General features: G+C 39.9%; 1 protein-coding gene across 1 annotated transcript; it reads right to left on the bottom strand.

Moving 5' to 3' along the window:
• Positions 1–1,393: 1,393 nt before the first annotated feature.
• ntrk2b (neurotrophic tyrosine kinase, receptor, type 2b) lies at positions 1,394–15,033 on the bottom strand. The gene is made up of 18 exons (XM_026353936.1): positions 14,633–15,033; positions 12,769–12,843; positions 12,596–12,667; positions 12,431–12,499; positions 12,188–12,339; positions 11,907–12,043; positions 10,983–11,115; positions 10,195–10,500; positions 10,074–10,091; positions 9,944–9,952; positions 9,792–9,826; positions 9,398–9,497; positions 8,682–8,870; positions 7,772–7,902; positions 7,504–7,676; positions 6,944–7,184; positions 5,261–5,419; positions 1,394–4,616 (listed from the first exon to the last, which is right to left on the bottom strand). The coding sequence occupies exons 1-18, from the start codon at positions 14,827–14,829 to the stop codon at positions 4,431–4,433; spliced, it is 2,382 nt and encodes a 793-aa protein (XP_026209721.1). The 5' UTR covers positions 14,830–15,033; the 3' UTR covers positions 1,394–4,430.
• Between the last annotated feature and the right edge of the window lie 858 nt (positions 15,034–15,891).

Raw genomic sequence — 15,891 nt, 5'->3', positions numbered from 1 at the left:
AAAAAGAGAACATCACACCTTTTGCATTTTGTGTTATTCGACAGATGTTTCTGTGTAGCCGGCGTGATCTCACAATAATCTGCTCACAGATGGCAGTTTGAAGAATGGGTACAGAACACCACCTCTGAGTTGCACCTAGATCGCTTGAAGCGTATTTATCTAAGCATCAAAAAAGTAGTTTATATCATAAAAAGCAGTTAAGTGAAGTGTTTTATTATTGCATTTGTCAACAACTAACTCCTGTGGATGCCCCAAATTGAGGTTTGTGCATTAAAGTAACTAATGGCAATACAGTAAAATAAAGTAATGATAGTATAAAAAAATTCTTCACAGGAGAAGTTGGTTGTTGACATACTGGATCTTGATAAAAGTATATTTATCATCATATATGTGCATTATAAACAAACATTAAACACCTATTGTACTACAATATGGACGCACACATGATCAAACCATCTTAATATTTAGTTTCCACCTCACCTAACTTAAAGGAGTATGTTATATTTATTTTTCCTGCAGCAGGAACATTCAAGCCTCCCTCAGAGAGCAGTAGCTGGCCCCTTATTTAAGACCTGATGAGTTGACCATACAACTTTTCAACAACACTGTCCTCACCTATGGGCAGCATGCAGAGTGGAGCACAGAGTGGAACACACAAAGGTAGGTCTGTAATCTTCTTACATCTTCTTACACCTGCATGTTAACTGTAACAATACAATACTGTATAACTTAGGACAATATATGGTACTTTTAAGACCAGTATAGCTGTTGCCACTGATTTGTCCTTGAGTGTAGTGTCTGTGCCCTTTAGGGCAGCTGTCCATGTCACTCTCCAGTAGTTATTGTTAGAAACAAATGGTGCCCATGGGATACCTTTCATGACAAATGTTGGCCTGCTGGTACTTTTTAAAGCCGCCCACCACCAAAAGCAATGTTAAGATAGATTATCTATCACAGTCTTAATGTCTGCTGTTCACATTGTCGCTGGTCATTAAACTATACACAATTAATCAGTATAGTGGTGACTAGTCGAAAATCAAGACTGAATCACAGTTGAACTTATCTTTCAAGATAATTTCAATTAAACATTTGGACATTTTGCAAAAAATGCTGATTCATTCTCTGCTAAGATGTAAAATGTAAGTTTGATACTATTGATATGAATGTATACTAGATATGAAGCTAGAACTGGCAGCCAGTTAGTGTAGCTTAGCACAGAAAAGAACAGCTAGCCTGGCTGTAATGAACCTGCACCTCTAAATCTCATTATATGTATATATTATTTGTTAAATCCTTGGAGAAACCAAAGTGTGCAAATATTTAGATATGTAAGGGTCAAATCTGTGAATGAAGAACGCAGAGGACACAAAGCGTACTGTAAGACATACCACCTTTATTAAATGCACAGTATCACAAGGAACATTTCCATTAATTGTGGATAAGCTACTCACATGATGCACAAAGCATTGAATTGATTGATAGAACTGGCTGATTAAAGCAGGATTAAATCTGCCAGAAGAGCTCACACACACACACACACTGCATACAGATGTATGTGCAGACACATACATCATCCACACATTAGTCACACATTCAAACACATACACACTTTCTTTGTATTCACACAGTAAGTAAAATTTGTTATCTGCACAGGAATGAAAACTGTAATCTTTTTTTATCTTTTACCATACTTATATTTACAAAAAAATCATTAGCCCCTCCCCCTCAGGATAGATTACATTCAAAAAAGGTCCCAACCCTCTAGATTACATTCAAAATAATATACTATTCATGATGCAAAGTCACAGTTATTCATCTGAAAGAGGATCAAAATAGGCTACAGTCAGTCAGAGGTTGAGCAGTGGGGTTGGCCAGGAGGCGACCTTTGACCTCCTCGCCATCGGCCACACGTCTGCTAGGGCACCTGTCAGCTCAGAGAGATCGTGATGTTAAATCAGATCTAGAGTCTTTGGTCCTCCTAGAGACAGACATCATCTCAAACAGCCTCTGTGTAAGCTCCCCATCACAGTGGAGAGGAAAGAAGAGATCATTTTTCTTTTTCTTTCATTTTGTTTTGTTTTGTTTTGTTTCTTCTTCAGAGAAAAACACATTGTTGAAAGAAAGTCCTCTGCAGATCAAAAGTTGCCAAAAAAAGGATTGTATTCTCACCCATTATTATGAACAAGCACAAAGAAATTATACAATGTAGCACAAATTAAATCGTATTTACATATATTATGTATTGCCAGTGGCCCATAACACATTGTCTTCAATAGATGTCACACAGTTTTGACATGATACCTGCTTGAAACAGATTATACTATTAAACATAGCCTACTATTCATATAGACAAATATCAGAACTGTACAGAATGGACAGCAATATATGTACAGCAGACACGTGACTATTATACAAAACTAACAAATGCTGTAATAAAACATAGAGCGACACAAAAACTGCCGTTTTCCTCAAGGACAGTGTGTCTAAGTTGCTTCAGTCATGGGCGACATAGCAAGGGTTGAAATGTTTTTTTGTTATTAAGTGCAGCTGAGGTCAAGGTGGAGAGTGGTCAGGTTGTGCATTTAGGGGTTAATTAATGCAATCAATCAAAGTGCACTTAACTTGTCTCAGCAAAGAGCCGTACTGCTTTATATGGAAAAACACGATGGTTATTATGGAGGAGTAATTGCCAATGTTTTGGCACAGATTAATACTTGGAGATTTGACTAGATACTTGAACCTCCGCGCTTGCTTTAATGTTTTAGCTTTTTTTTTTTTATCTCAGGAAAACAGAGCTATTAAATATAATTTGGATAATGATTACAACAATACATTTAAAAACAATTTTAAAGCATCCTCTGCCAGTACGAGTGAGCTTCACCACTGCTCGGGGTGAGGAGCTGTATCAGCTCTCAGTTGTATGCTGAGAGAAATGAAAGCACCCCTGGGACCCTTTAAGGGCAATCAGACTGTTAATTAATCCTTTCATTGCAGTCTCTTAGTCTACTATGTAGAGTTAAAGATTAGATCTTTAAAGTACACTGTAAATATATAACGGACAGGTAGCAGCTTCATTACAATCAAAGACAAAATGAAAACAGAAGGAAAATCCTCATTATATTGAACCTACAGTAATGGACTGCATTGAAATGCGCTGTCAGCAGTGCATCAGAAACGTCAGTCCCTCTTAGAAATTAGGCAGAAAAACAAACTTCATAAGTTCATGTTCTCTGCAGAACCGTAAACACAACAACAACACCCATAACATGTGAAAACCTGAAGATGCATACAAAACCACATCACTTACAGATATGGGCCACCGAACAACGAAGATTTGCTAAATGGCATTGCTGGTGAATGAAAAATAAAACCAAAAACATCCTGTGCTCATCCGTTTTTTGTTTTTTTTTAATCTTCAAGATAGGCACAGTTCAACATCACCATGTCCTCCTTCTCTGTGCTTTAGGGGGAAAGAGACTGTGGAATGAGCACATTTAAACACTACTTTGTAAATATTGATGACCTGGTGTAATTAGTTTAAATATGAAGAGATATTTACAGAAAATATGACACAGGGTGATGTTTTGTTTTTTCTCTGTAACTGTAAAATGCTGTATGCCCTTGTGTTTTCTAAACACCTCATTGATTTTCAACTGGGAAGTCATTCAGTTACAGAATCTATGTGGGTTTCACACTTGTTTCACGTTTGGATAATGATTTACACATATGGTTGAAGTAGTGATGTGTTTGTGGAAAAATCATAGATTAAGTATGAAAACAGAATCAACATTTATAAATTCTACTTATATTAAAATAGCCCAGGACAAATAAAAGTAAAGGCGTCCACTCAGTGATTACTTTTTATCTTCTGGCAGAATATGTGACACTTTTGAAAGACGAGAAAGCTTTTTTTATCTACAAAGCTGTGTCCATTGTGGAGAGACACATTATTTTCCCTTTGTTCATTCACAGCACATATGAAATATAAAAAGAGTGATCATTTAATGCAAGGAATGTGCACAGAATAATCCAGTAATCAATGTGTCTGATTACTGGCATTCATTCTTTTTTATACCTTAAACAAATACTGTTTGTAGGGGGTTGTAGGTTTGAATAAAGTTACATAATCCTGTATGCATTTTGGTTTGTGAAACATGCCTCAATAACATCTGCAACTTGATAAGAAAACAAAAAGCAAAACAAAATCACTCAAAATTTAAGGCTTTTCTCGATGTAATGAGGACATGGACGATAGCATTTACAGTAACATTTACAGCCGGGTACTGTACACAGACACACTCAAGCAGTCACACAGCCTTCATTTCCTCCTCTTCTCCCCGTGTCACCATGTGCAAACACAAATACCTGTCCACATCTGAAGCCCCAGCTTGCACACATACACGCAAAATACATACACGAGCACGGGGTCATCAGCCCAGTATGTCCAGGTACACAGGTGAGGCCTTGGCGAGGCTCTGAAGCATGCCGTGGATCTCCTTGATGTTCAGTCTCATGTAGGGCTCCCTCTGCCAGCAGCCCAGCATCAGGTCATACACCTCTTTAGGGCAGGTACGGGGCCGCTGCAGCACGCGGCCCTGAGTGATGCACTCAATCACCTACAAGATACAAGGAGGACTTTTACATATTTCATACACTAGATATAGCTCACACTCTGTTCCTCTTTCCCTCATTAGCTCCCCTGCATATATTCTAGTCTGTCCAAATCCAAATCTATCATCCTGTAATGCTTTGTATATGTATGCACAGGTAGTGACTAGAGCCCAAATGCTGAGACATGCACTTCAAAACCTCTAATTCATAGAGTGGTATCAATGACAGATGCTTACAGGCGGGGGCAGAAACACCAGATAACGTCATGACAATGCACTAAATAATGTATAATGGTGATGCTTTTAATATATTTGGTATTTCCAAACTGATGTTGACTTGGTAATATTATTTCTAATTGTTAAGTTTTGTACAGTAGCATTCTTACTCAGTGGTGATTTCTTAAAGTGATAACCTCTGGTTTAGATAGGTAAAGGTTTGGAGTCGTCACAGTATTGCATACTTCAGATCACCTGTTGTTTTTCCCCGCACAGTTTTTAATGACTTTTCTAACTTGACTTTGATCATAGCTTCACTATCACAAATAGGAGCTCCGTGTTTGAGTGTAGCTCATAAACATGAGGGTGAATATGTGTAATTTAGTGTCTCTGAACTCGGTGACCAAGCAGTGCAGAGCACATGTGCTTCTAACCTCATTGTTGGAGAGCTGGTACCAAGGCTGCTTGCCATATGTGAAGATCTCCCACAGTACCACACCAAGGCTCCACACATCGCTCTCTGTGGTGAACCGCCGGTACATGATGCTCTCTGGGGGCATCCAGCGGATTGGCAGCATTGTATGACCACCCACCTACGGAGAGAGAACATGGAGACGTGCTGAATAGTTTTACGCCACTGGTTAGACTGCCTGTGCTTTATTGGTATATTTTAGACATGATGTGCTAAAGCTTGGCCTTAATACAGAGAAGTGTTTCTCCTATTTAGTTAGCCTATTATCATTATTAAAAATACTATATTTACGATATATTACACATCCTGCATCTTTCAAAACGATCAACAGCTCTCTGAAACCTGAACACCATCACTAGGATCTATTGAATGCTGTACCTAAAAATCCTCCCAGCTGGGTGAACGATTCAGTTTACTCCTGGCATTCCTGAAACACGCCTGTTACAGCTTCATAACCTTTTTATCCACCCGGTGTCTTCCTGTCTCCTTCCATCACTTATTTCCTGTATCTCTTACTGCCTTTCCTCTAATCCAATCAGCTTTACTCCCATCCTTTCACTTCATCACTTCACTTACAAAAAGTTGCGTGCACATTCGCTCAATTATTGAATGTGCAATATTTAAGTTAAAAAATGTCCTTACAGACTTTTACCCTAGAAGCATGACTGTAGTGTACTCAGTAATTGGTGCCTCTTATAATATTTTATCATTAATCTGTTTATATGAATGAAGAATTCAAGCTTTTAGTTTGCTGTATGTGAAAAGAACTGCCCACTTACAACAGAGTGCTTTCTAACTAACTTTCCAACTGAGTGTTTATAATCTTTATTAATGGAAGATCAACATTAGTGCACCTAATTTCTAATGCTGCTAATGCTCCCAAATTCAATGCAACAGTATTGGTTTCCCCGAGCTGATTTATTATTACACGATTTCCTTTAAATTGCTCAGTGAGAGCAGCATTACAGCAAATGAGGCAGAACCATACTGTAAGATGTGTTCATGCTTTACTTTGTCTCTGATAAAAATCACAAGTTGGTGACAGGCTCTCTTTATGATCATCTTATCTGATGCCAGTAAATGCCATTTTGTGTGTGTGTGTGTGTGTGTGTGTGTGTGTGTGTGTGTGTGTGAAGACTACACTTTGGACAGCAGGGGGCACTGTGGGATTCAAACTAGTATCTGAGACACATGACAGAATAAAATACATCTGTTCCTCAACATGACAAATGCATTTATTTCTTTTTTTATTCTACTGTATCTTCGGGCATGTGCCACAGCAAAGCACATACCAACTCCTCTACAGTATATGAATTAATATTATGCTGTTCATGTATAGTTAAAGGAAATACTAACTCTTTGCCCAGGGAAAAAAAACTGTCCATGCATTTTTGCACTTATTACTATGAAAACTTCACACGTAATTTTATGCAGATTATAGAATTTGCATTTAAATTGTATTAAAACAGATAAAATATCTCTCATTTCTTCGGCTACATATTTCAGACCAAAACTGGAATAAAATTCTAATTATACATTTGAGACTGTGTTCATGTGGGTACATTTCAGTTGTGTGTATGTGCATGTGTGTGAGACTAGGGGCCAAATGAGGTGAGAAGAGGGAAAAAATAGAAAAAATACTCACTCTGTAGTAGTCTGTGCTGTAAACATCTCTGGACATGCCAAAGTCTCCTATCTTGACCAGCAGACTTTCTCCTACCAGGCAATTCCTGGTTGCCAAGTCTCTGTGGACAAAGTGTTGGGAGGCCAGGTAGACCATGCCAGCAGCAATCTGTTGGGCAATGTGCAGCATCTGGGACTGGGTGAGCTCCACCAGGATACTGTGTTGACCGTCTGCCATTAACACTGCATCAGGACCATGGGACCTGCACCCAGGAACAATAAAAGCTTCAGCCATTAGATACTTGATAGAAAATAAAACTAATGGAATTTCAGCAGAATTTAAAACTACAATCATACATGACAACATGATTCCACTTTAAATCGTTACTTAGGGCGGAAACTAGTTTTTAATCTTCAAATTATTTGACTACGTAACAATTTTTCTTCGTCACAATTCCATTTTTCCAGACAAAGCTATCAAACTGTTAACTTCCTTCTGAGCACACAGGTATGAAAGCAGTATTGATTTTCGGAGCTGACTATAAAACATGTCAGTATTTATATAATTTAAAATCATCCTACCTTAGGAACTTGTTTAGATCACCGTGTTTCATATATTCAAACACCATGATGAGCGGGTCACTCTCTACACACACCCCATAGAAGGTGACGATGTGCTCGTGTTGCAGGTTGGTTAGAAGCTCGGCCTCTCTGTAGAAATCTGCTCGACCGCTCTCGCTGGCCTCTTTCAAAGTCTGACAAAAGTCAATGACAGGGGACTCACAGTGGGAAGCATTATCTCCAGCAACGTACATCTAGTCAATACAATTCATGGCTTCCTGATCTGTACCTTAACGGCCACATGGAGCTTCTCCTGGTCTGGTGTCAGGTTGTAGCACTCAGCAAGAAAGACCTTTCCAAAGGCTCCCTCGCCCAGCTCCCGCTTCAGTACAATGTTGTGTCTCTTGATGTGCTGGACAACTGTGATGCAGCATAAGACAAATCACTCACTTAAAGCATCTGTGCAACTTGATTATTTAGTTATTTAGATTTATGTAAAAATGGTGATAGCTCCCCTTTATAAACAGTAAATAAACTTGTAGTTGTAAACAGATATAAGGGTTTATTTATGAATTTTCTAACAACTATGATTCCTCTTGTGGACGTTGTAAAGTCACACTGAAATATAAAACATACTCTGATCAGTCACTGACCGATTGTTTGAATAACACTGATTATCTTGTTACAAAGGCACCTGTCACGAGGTGGGATGATGCTATAGTGTCACAGGAACTTTCAAAGCTCGGAAGTAAAGGGTAGTGCGTTTGGTTCAATCCACACAAGAGCTACTGCTGCACACAGTCAATCTTAGCTTTGTATGTGTGGACCTCCATAGCCACAGACTGCACTCTACTTGGGCATGTGACCCCTACTCTCTGGTGTCTGTGGCCCCCTTATTGCCAGGAATAGTTGTACAGGAATGGTTTAAGGAACTTGACAAAGAGTTCAAGCTGTTCCCTCAGTTGTGTACAATTACTTTGTAGTTTGCTATACACTGTCAAATGTTGTACGTGTCTATGAAAGTTATGTTAAGTCTGTGTTTCTGAACATCTCAGCTGGGCTAACTGCCCGTTTCCTCTGCAGAGCAGGAGTCACTGTCACAATGCAGCAGTGTACTGATAATAAATCTGATGTCCAGCATGGATTTATCAGAAAAGGTCTGGGTTACGAGGCATTTGTCGAGCGAGGTGGTAACTCACACGTGTCAGATTTCAGCATACTGCCGGAGTTGCGGAAGTACTGTGGGTTCTCAATGACAGGAATCTTTGTCATCCCAATGATCACTGCGTCTGGACCCATCTCCGAGGACGACGGGGTGTTGTTGCCATTGGAGACGTGATGAAGAGGGCTAGCAGAGTCATCGTCATTACTGATGACTGAGGAGGAGCCTGGGGACCCACAGAGGAGGAGGATGTGGAGAGGAAAGCGAAGAAGGACAGCGAACGGTGGGGAGGAGGTGCAGAGAGAGGAGCGAAGAAGAAGTGTAGAATGATGGTCACGAGGAAAGAAATCGAAGGATCCAGGATGTATAATAAGCAAAAGAACATCCTGAATGAACATGAGAGCCTGAGCCCAAAGTAGGACTCACACATCCTGATAGTGATCCAGTGGAAACTAACACTTTCTTTTTTATGCTGCATATAATTAATTGAAGTAACAACTGTAACTGCCAAAATGTACCATCGAAAACTGGATTAACTTGAAATAATTTCTATGTTCTTATATTAAGGTATAACATACTAAACTAATTTATCATTGAGGTCGAAAAAAAGGTAAATGTTGCAGATTAACTTAGCTAAGCATAAACAAGGAGGAACAGCTAGTCTTGTTATAAGAATGGTATTAATCTGAAGACCAGGGCAAAAAAATCCAGTAAGCGTACATAAAAATGATCCCTTTAAGAAAACAAGCTCACCTTTAATACCAAACTTGGAGTTTCTTCCATATTTCAGAATGATCACCATCAAAACACAGCCAGTGAGGGCAATACCTGCGATCCCCACAACTACATACACCTGACAAGAAAGAAACAAAGAAGTGTTTTCTGAAACGTTTTGGATTTGAGGTTTTTATTTTATCTAAACGTTTTAGTTCTGTTAACTTTTTCTTAGTAACGTAATATTTTACATTACAACTAAAATGTACTCCTATTTCATTACTCACAGTTAAAATAACTCAAATCTGCGTGTTGTATCCGCTTAAAATAATTTAAGTAGTGCAACAAGTTAAAGCAAAACATTTGATTTACTGCAATTAACTAGGTGGGAAACACTGATTCAGATGGTAAGGATGGAGTGTGTATCACTTACTGCAACACTGTCATCCAGTGGGGGGAGTGGTGAGTCTGAAAACACAAGAACAGTTATCTAAACATTAGAAAATAATAGCAATTATTATTAAAAGTGATATAGTGTATTGTGTGTTTAAAAATGTGTAACCCCGAGAGAGTTCAAACACCTACCAGTGGTGTCTGGGAGGAGATGGAAGATGCAGCCACAGGAGGAGAAATGCAAAAGTTAAATTTAACTTTCTATAATTATCAAGTTAGTATAGTATAACTGATGAGTATATAAAACTCAGTTATTACTTACAGTAGTAGAAGATGTCTTCTATTAAAAAAACACACAAAAACATGGTGTTAGCAGTGAATGATAGCTTCAGAAATTTAATTTCTCACTAAATGGTACCTGTATGAAGACAATATATTCGTACCTGTGTGGTTGTCAGGTGGGTCGATGAACTGGGCAGTGACATTCTTCGCATCCCAGCCGTACTTATTCGTTGCCACCAGTCTGTACACTCCGTTGTGAATGTGTGTTGGATTGACCAGCTGCAGGCAGCCGTGGTCCTCACTCTCGGTGGACAGGTGGATCATGGTGCGGATGTAGTCCTGCTCCTGGAGAGGCATGTTCTCGTGGTACCATCGCAACTCAGGTTTGGGGTTTCCTGTCACACTGAAGGGGATGCACCAGTGGTGGTCCTGCTCCGGCCCCAGCAGCTGCTGGATGGTGGGGGGAACTGACACGGAGGCAACAGTAAAGGGAGAGTAATCACAGGATGGTAGGAAATAAACACCAGGAGGAATAGCCAGTAGGAAAGGCAACGTTTATGGGCTTAGAGAAGAGATGCAGTTGCGGATGAGAAGAAAGACTGATCACACAACATTTGAACACTGACATTGGGAAAACGTGAAAGAGGAGAATAAGGAGAAATGTGGCATTAAACAAGAAGAGGAGTACGGAAAGGCATGAGGAGTTTTACAGGAGGAAGAGTTATGGACAGGAAACATGGAGAGTCAATAAGGTTTGTCGAGAGACAGTAATGACAACAAACTGAGGAGCCTTCTGTTTCCAGTGGAGAAAAGCACAGTTTAGAAGAAGACATTAGGGATTAATCTGAGAGGAAATTTGACAGGTTAAACTTAGAAAAGTACATTTCTAAAGATGTATGCTACAGTTAACATTTACAGTTAATGATAATAGAAACGTATGAGTGCTTACAGAGAATATTGAGCACAAGCGTGGCCTCAGTCTGACCAACCATGTTCTCGGCACTGCATACGATCACCCTGCCATTATCATCAGGAGACAGGCCTGACAAGATGAGTCTGCTTCCCGTCTCCAAAGGTTCAGTCTGTAAACACAATGCATTGTGTTACATGCATTAATAGCGTCATGTATGCTGATCGTTAGTACATTTATCATAACCACAGCCCGTTACAACACACACAAATGTGCGGCACAAACCAAAAAGGCCAACAAAATAAATGGTCACAAAATTAATTGATAATTATTGATAAATTATTTAAATAGTTGAAGAGTAATAGCTAAACAGATGAAACAGCTAAAATTAATCAATATATAATTGAAATTGACAAATTTAATTAATTAACAATTAACAAACATGTTTTATTTAATTCATATATCAAAATCCAGCTATTTAATATATACAACTTATTTATTATTTAGGACATGAGTCCAACAAAGTCTCAAATCAAGTCCTGACAAACGGAGTCTCCCGTCCCTGAGGCAAAGTCAAGTCACAGTTTTATGTAAATTGCAAAAGAGCCACTACAACACTTTCAAAGTTGAGTTAATGGTGTTTATTTATTTTTTTCTCTAAGATGAACAGTCCTCTCTATTGAAGTTTGGTTTATTTTAACCTGTCGATTAATACACATTTTCTGAGTTTTTATCGTGATTACCATGATTGTGGTACTGAAAGACAACACCGGTGGCTCAGTGAGGGGTTTTAATGCTTATTAACAACAATACAGCTATGTGAGAAGAGGAATAAGGTATTTCAGGGTGTGTTAGTAAGATGAATTAAGTGTTTGGTATTGGTCTGTGGATTTTTTTATAAGAGGAAAAATATAGGATATAACCAAACTCATGACCTGAGCTTAAAGAGGTAGACTGACTCACCTTGTTAGGAGTTGAGAGCATCCCAAGGTTCCACCTGATGTCAGGACGGGGGGAGCCTGAGGCGCTGCACACAGCCTTGACATTACTCCCTTGCATCCTGGTGACAGTTTTAGGATTGACCTCTACTTTGGGAACCACTGCCAAAAAATAAATAAAAAAAAAAGACATCAGATACCAGTCAGATAAAACATTTACACGGGTCTGGTCTTTGTGAAGCAGTCGGTTCTCTGAAGGCCTAATATCATGAAGCCAGTGTTACTTATAACTTGGTTTCACATTACCACAGTCTGGTGGAGTGAGTGTAGCTAAGGACTTTATCACTCCTCTGCCATCTATGCATTTCAGCTCTTGACCATCAGTTTCTTCTTGGAGCCTCAGTTTAATCCACACGTTATCACAAACACAATCCAGGGGGTTTCCAGTCAGGAGGAGTCTAAAAAATAAAAGCACATGATCTCATGAGCCACCCTTGCACAAATAATTAAAGAGATGGACTGATTGTTGTGTGTATGTTTGACACTTACGGATATGATGTGTTAAAGTTCTCGAATGTTTTCCATGACAGTGTTGATAGATTATTGTCTCTGAGATTTCTACAAGGTGAGGAAAAAAACAATAGAAATCTAAACAAGGGGAGTCCTGTGTGCATCAATGCAATGACTTAAGTGAGTCTTTAAATTCCTTCTTACATATATTGAAGTATTTTGTTGTTGGAAAATGCGTTTGATGATATAGACGTCAACCTTGTCCTCATCACTGTTCTGTTGGAAGTTAAAATGTAGAGTCATCATGTCAGCTACAACTTTTGTCTGTTGCTTATTTTTTAAATTACTCGTGAACCATTAAGAACATTTATACTTACAGGTTTCTGAGGTTTATGTAGTGAATCAAACTGCTGTTATTGATTTCAAACAGTCTGTTTTGATTAGCAATGTATCTGTGAAAACAGAAAAAAAAGAAACACCTGTTAGAGTTAGATAGACAACATGTGGTCCAAAACCTGACTGAATCCATGTGTTAAACTCCACAGAGGAGCCTTACCCTTGTGGGAATACACAGCAACACTCAATGTGCAAATCAAGAGAACCCGTTGTATATTTTATTAAACTAAACATAATGTTTTTTATTTAATTTTGTAGCTATAGCTACATTTTATGTGTGCTATACAGCCCACACAGCTGTCATATTGTCTCACTGAGGGAATTTGGTCTGTGGCACATTTGATTGTCAATCTAATGTGAACCAGTACAACATCATGTATTTACACACTGACAGCAGGCTGCGTTGAGTGGAACAACTAATGTCTCGTATGTGTTGCTGATGTAGCTTTTTAATAAAGGTCATACTACTTTTATAGCTTAACAATGCCACAAGAGCCGTGGGTTTCCGTTTTCCTTGTTTTTATCCAACTACACACTAAAGCAGTCGAACAAATGTCCGAGCATCAAGATAAAAATTAAAGCCTTGATTAATGTGGCATGATAGTGAAGTTACATAATGTGTTACTATCCCATCTGGCAGCATGTTGCTGAATGTTATGAGTTATTGTTGAAACAGAACATTTTTTGCTTATCGAGTGACCATTACCTTACATTACTGAGGTAAACAAACCTTTTAGAGGAGACATGTTTGTTTTCATGTGGAATAAACCTTGAACTGGGAATATATTACAAGTTAAAGTATCCTCTACTCTCTTCGGAGTCAGTGCTGCTTGTGGAGAGCTAGGTTAGTATGCTCAAACATTAAAAATGAGACACAAGAGTTTTAAAATTCATGGTCAGATTTTAAGAAGATGCAGGTTTGTTCAGTTAATTTCAATAATGCTTCAAAGGGGACGATGTATTTGTCATAAGGAGACATTTCACTCACTAACAAAGACACATGAACACGGTGTGGTGTGCTACAAAGCTGGACTGACTTGCAAAATGATCCAACTACAGTAGACACCTAGTAAACTCCACTGATGACAGGTTGATGTGACACCTAGCTTCAGTCTGTCTGCCTCAGAAAACTCCCCCAGTCTCTCCTCCATTCTCCAGTGCAGTTGTATACTTGTGCAGTGTTGTAGCAGGTACACTCTGACACAGGCCTACACACTGACGCAGATAAGGCTACATAACTATGGGTAGCCTATCGCCGGTTATGTACAGCTGATGTGATCTCATGTGTAATCTGGCAACAATGTGGTCATTTTGAAATATTGAGGCTTTTCCCCACTGACGCCCAAACGACGAATTAACACCTCAGAGGCTGCGCGGGGGCCTGCTTAAACATTTACTCCATCACTAAATCTGGAGCTGTTTTGTAAAGGAAACACCGACTAATCCAAATAAGCCTGACGCGCACTCTCACCACCATTACGCACACACACACACACACACACACACACACACACCGTCTTCGCTAGTGGCACGCTCGACTCCCATCACACACACGCACACATATACTAGGCTACATGATCTGACAAACCCATTGGTGATAAAAGCACAGGTTTTGTGTTTGACATTAAACGCAGAGGACAGGTCTCGAGCGAGCTTTAATCCACAAGGGGGGGATTATATCAGACCTGCTGTTCTTCATATTATTGCTGATGTTTTTATTACCTTCATTCTCATCCTAATCCTAGCCCTTCGGTATCATTGCGAGCTACGATCGAAGCCAGTTCTTTACGCATTGCATCCCAATAAGTTCATAAGCCGTGTGCACGATCATTTTCATACACTTACATCTCGGTGATGTTTTCCGTGTCATCCAACGCGAGGACAGGGAAATCCTCGATCCCTGGTACAGAATCAATACAAACAATCCTTGAGATGGTGCAAGTGCATGATTCGGGGCAAGCATCGCTAAATCTCCACAGCCCCATCAAAACCAAAAACAATCCAAGACGAGCCATGCCATCTCCCCCCGCGCTGGAGTCCATCGCAGGTACAGTGAGATCCCACGAATCCCCCAAACACAATCTGGTCAAAGTGAATAGTTGTTAAGATTTCCTCCCTCGTCGTCTTTATCTGGCCACGTTAATCCTTTCGACTCCGCAGGAAAAAAAAAAAGACTACGCCGGCGCAGAGCCCACGGTTTTAATATCAAGATGCCATGGACTGGCCTTCCCGTCTCCGCAGAGCTGGTATCACGCTACTGCATATCGATGCCGTGAAGCAAGGTGTCAAGTGGTCCGTGCTGCTGCTGCTGCTGCTGCTGCTGCTGCTGCTGTCTCACTCCGCTCTCTCGGGCGCAGCGCGTTCGTCTCTGCCTTGTAAAACAAATATGAGGTGTTCCAGATGTTTAGAGATCAATAGGCAGGGCACCCACGAGCGATTCCTCTTAAGTGTGGTGATGGGGAGGAAAACAGGGGAGACTGCACAGTGGAGTAAGGGTGCGTGGTGATGCTGCGTGTGTAGGGAGGAAGGCTACCTGCATCCATCTATCGATTATCGCCGAGGACGAGCGCATCTCCACCAGCCGTCATAGGGATTGGGTTCATATGGCTGCGATGATACCCTGAGGATGTATTTTTGACAAGTTACATTTATAGGAATTTGCTTAAGGATTTACTATTTTAGTCATGCAACAGCACTCAGACACCAGCTCCTGTAGTTATTAAGCTGCCGCGGGTCAAATGCTCTGTTTGTGGTGGTCACAGCCACAATATGGATGTGAACTCTTGGGTTGTAGTTATTCTGAAATCATGCATTGGATGAAAGCAGCGCTTTTTCCACACCAACGCTGTTGTACGGTTGGCCATTAGGCCTATAGTGTGACGTAGGGTTGACGCACAAGACGGGGTGCATCTATGAAAAATAATTACCTATACTATGTCTGCAAGCTTCAAATGGGTCGCAGTCCAATCACTGATCAGTGCACGATATAGTAGCACGAACTGGGGAAAACAAACCAAATGTTTGTTATTCTTCTTGAGAATGAGCATTTTGACATGAAATGATTGTAGTTTCTGTTAAATTTGGCAAAAGCTGCATCACAACTC

Source organism: Anabas testudineus, chromosome 12 (assembly GCF_900324465.2).
Source record: "Anabas testudineus chromosome 12, fAnaTes1.2, whole genome shotgun sequence".
NCBI lineage: Eukaryota > Metazoa > Chordata > Actinopteri > Anabantiformes > Anabantidae > Anabas > Anabas testudineus.
This window is presented reverse-complemented; position numbering and strand designations above follow the sequence as displayed.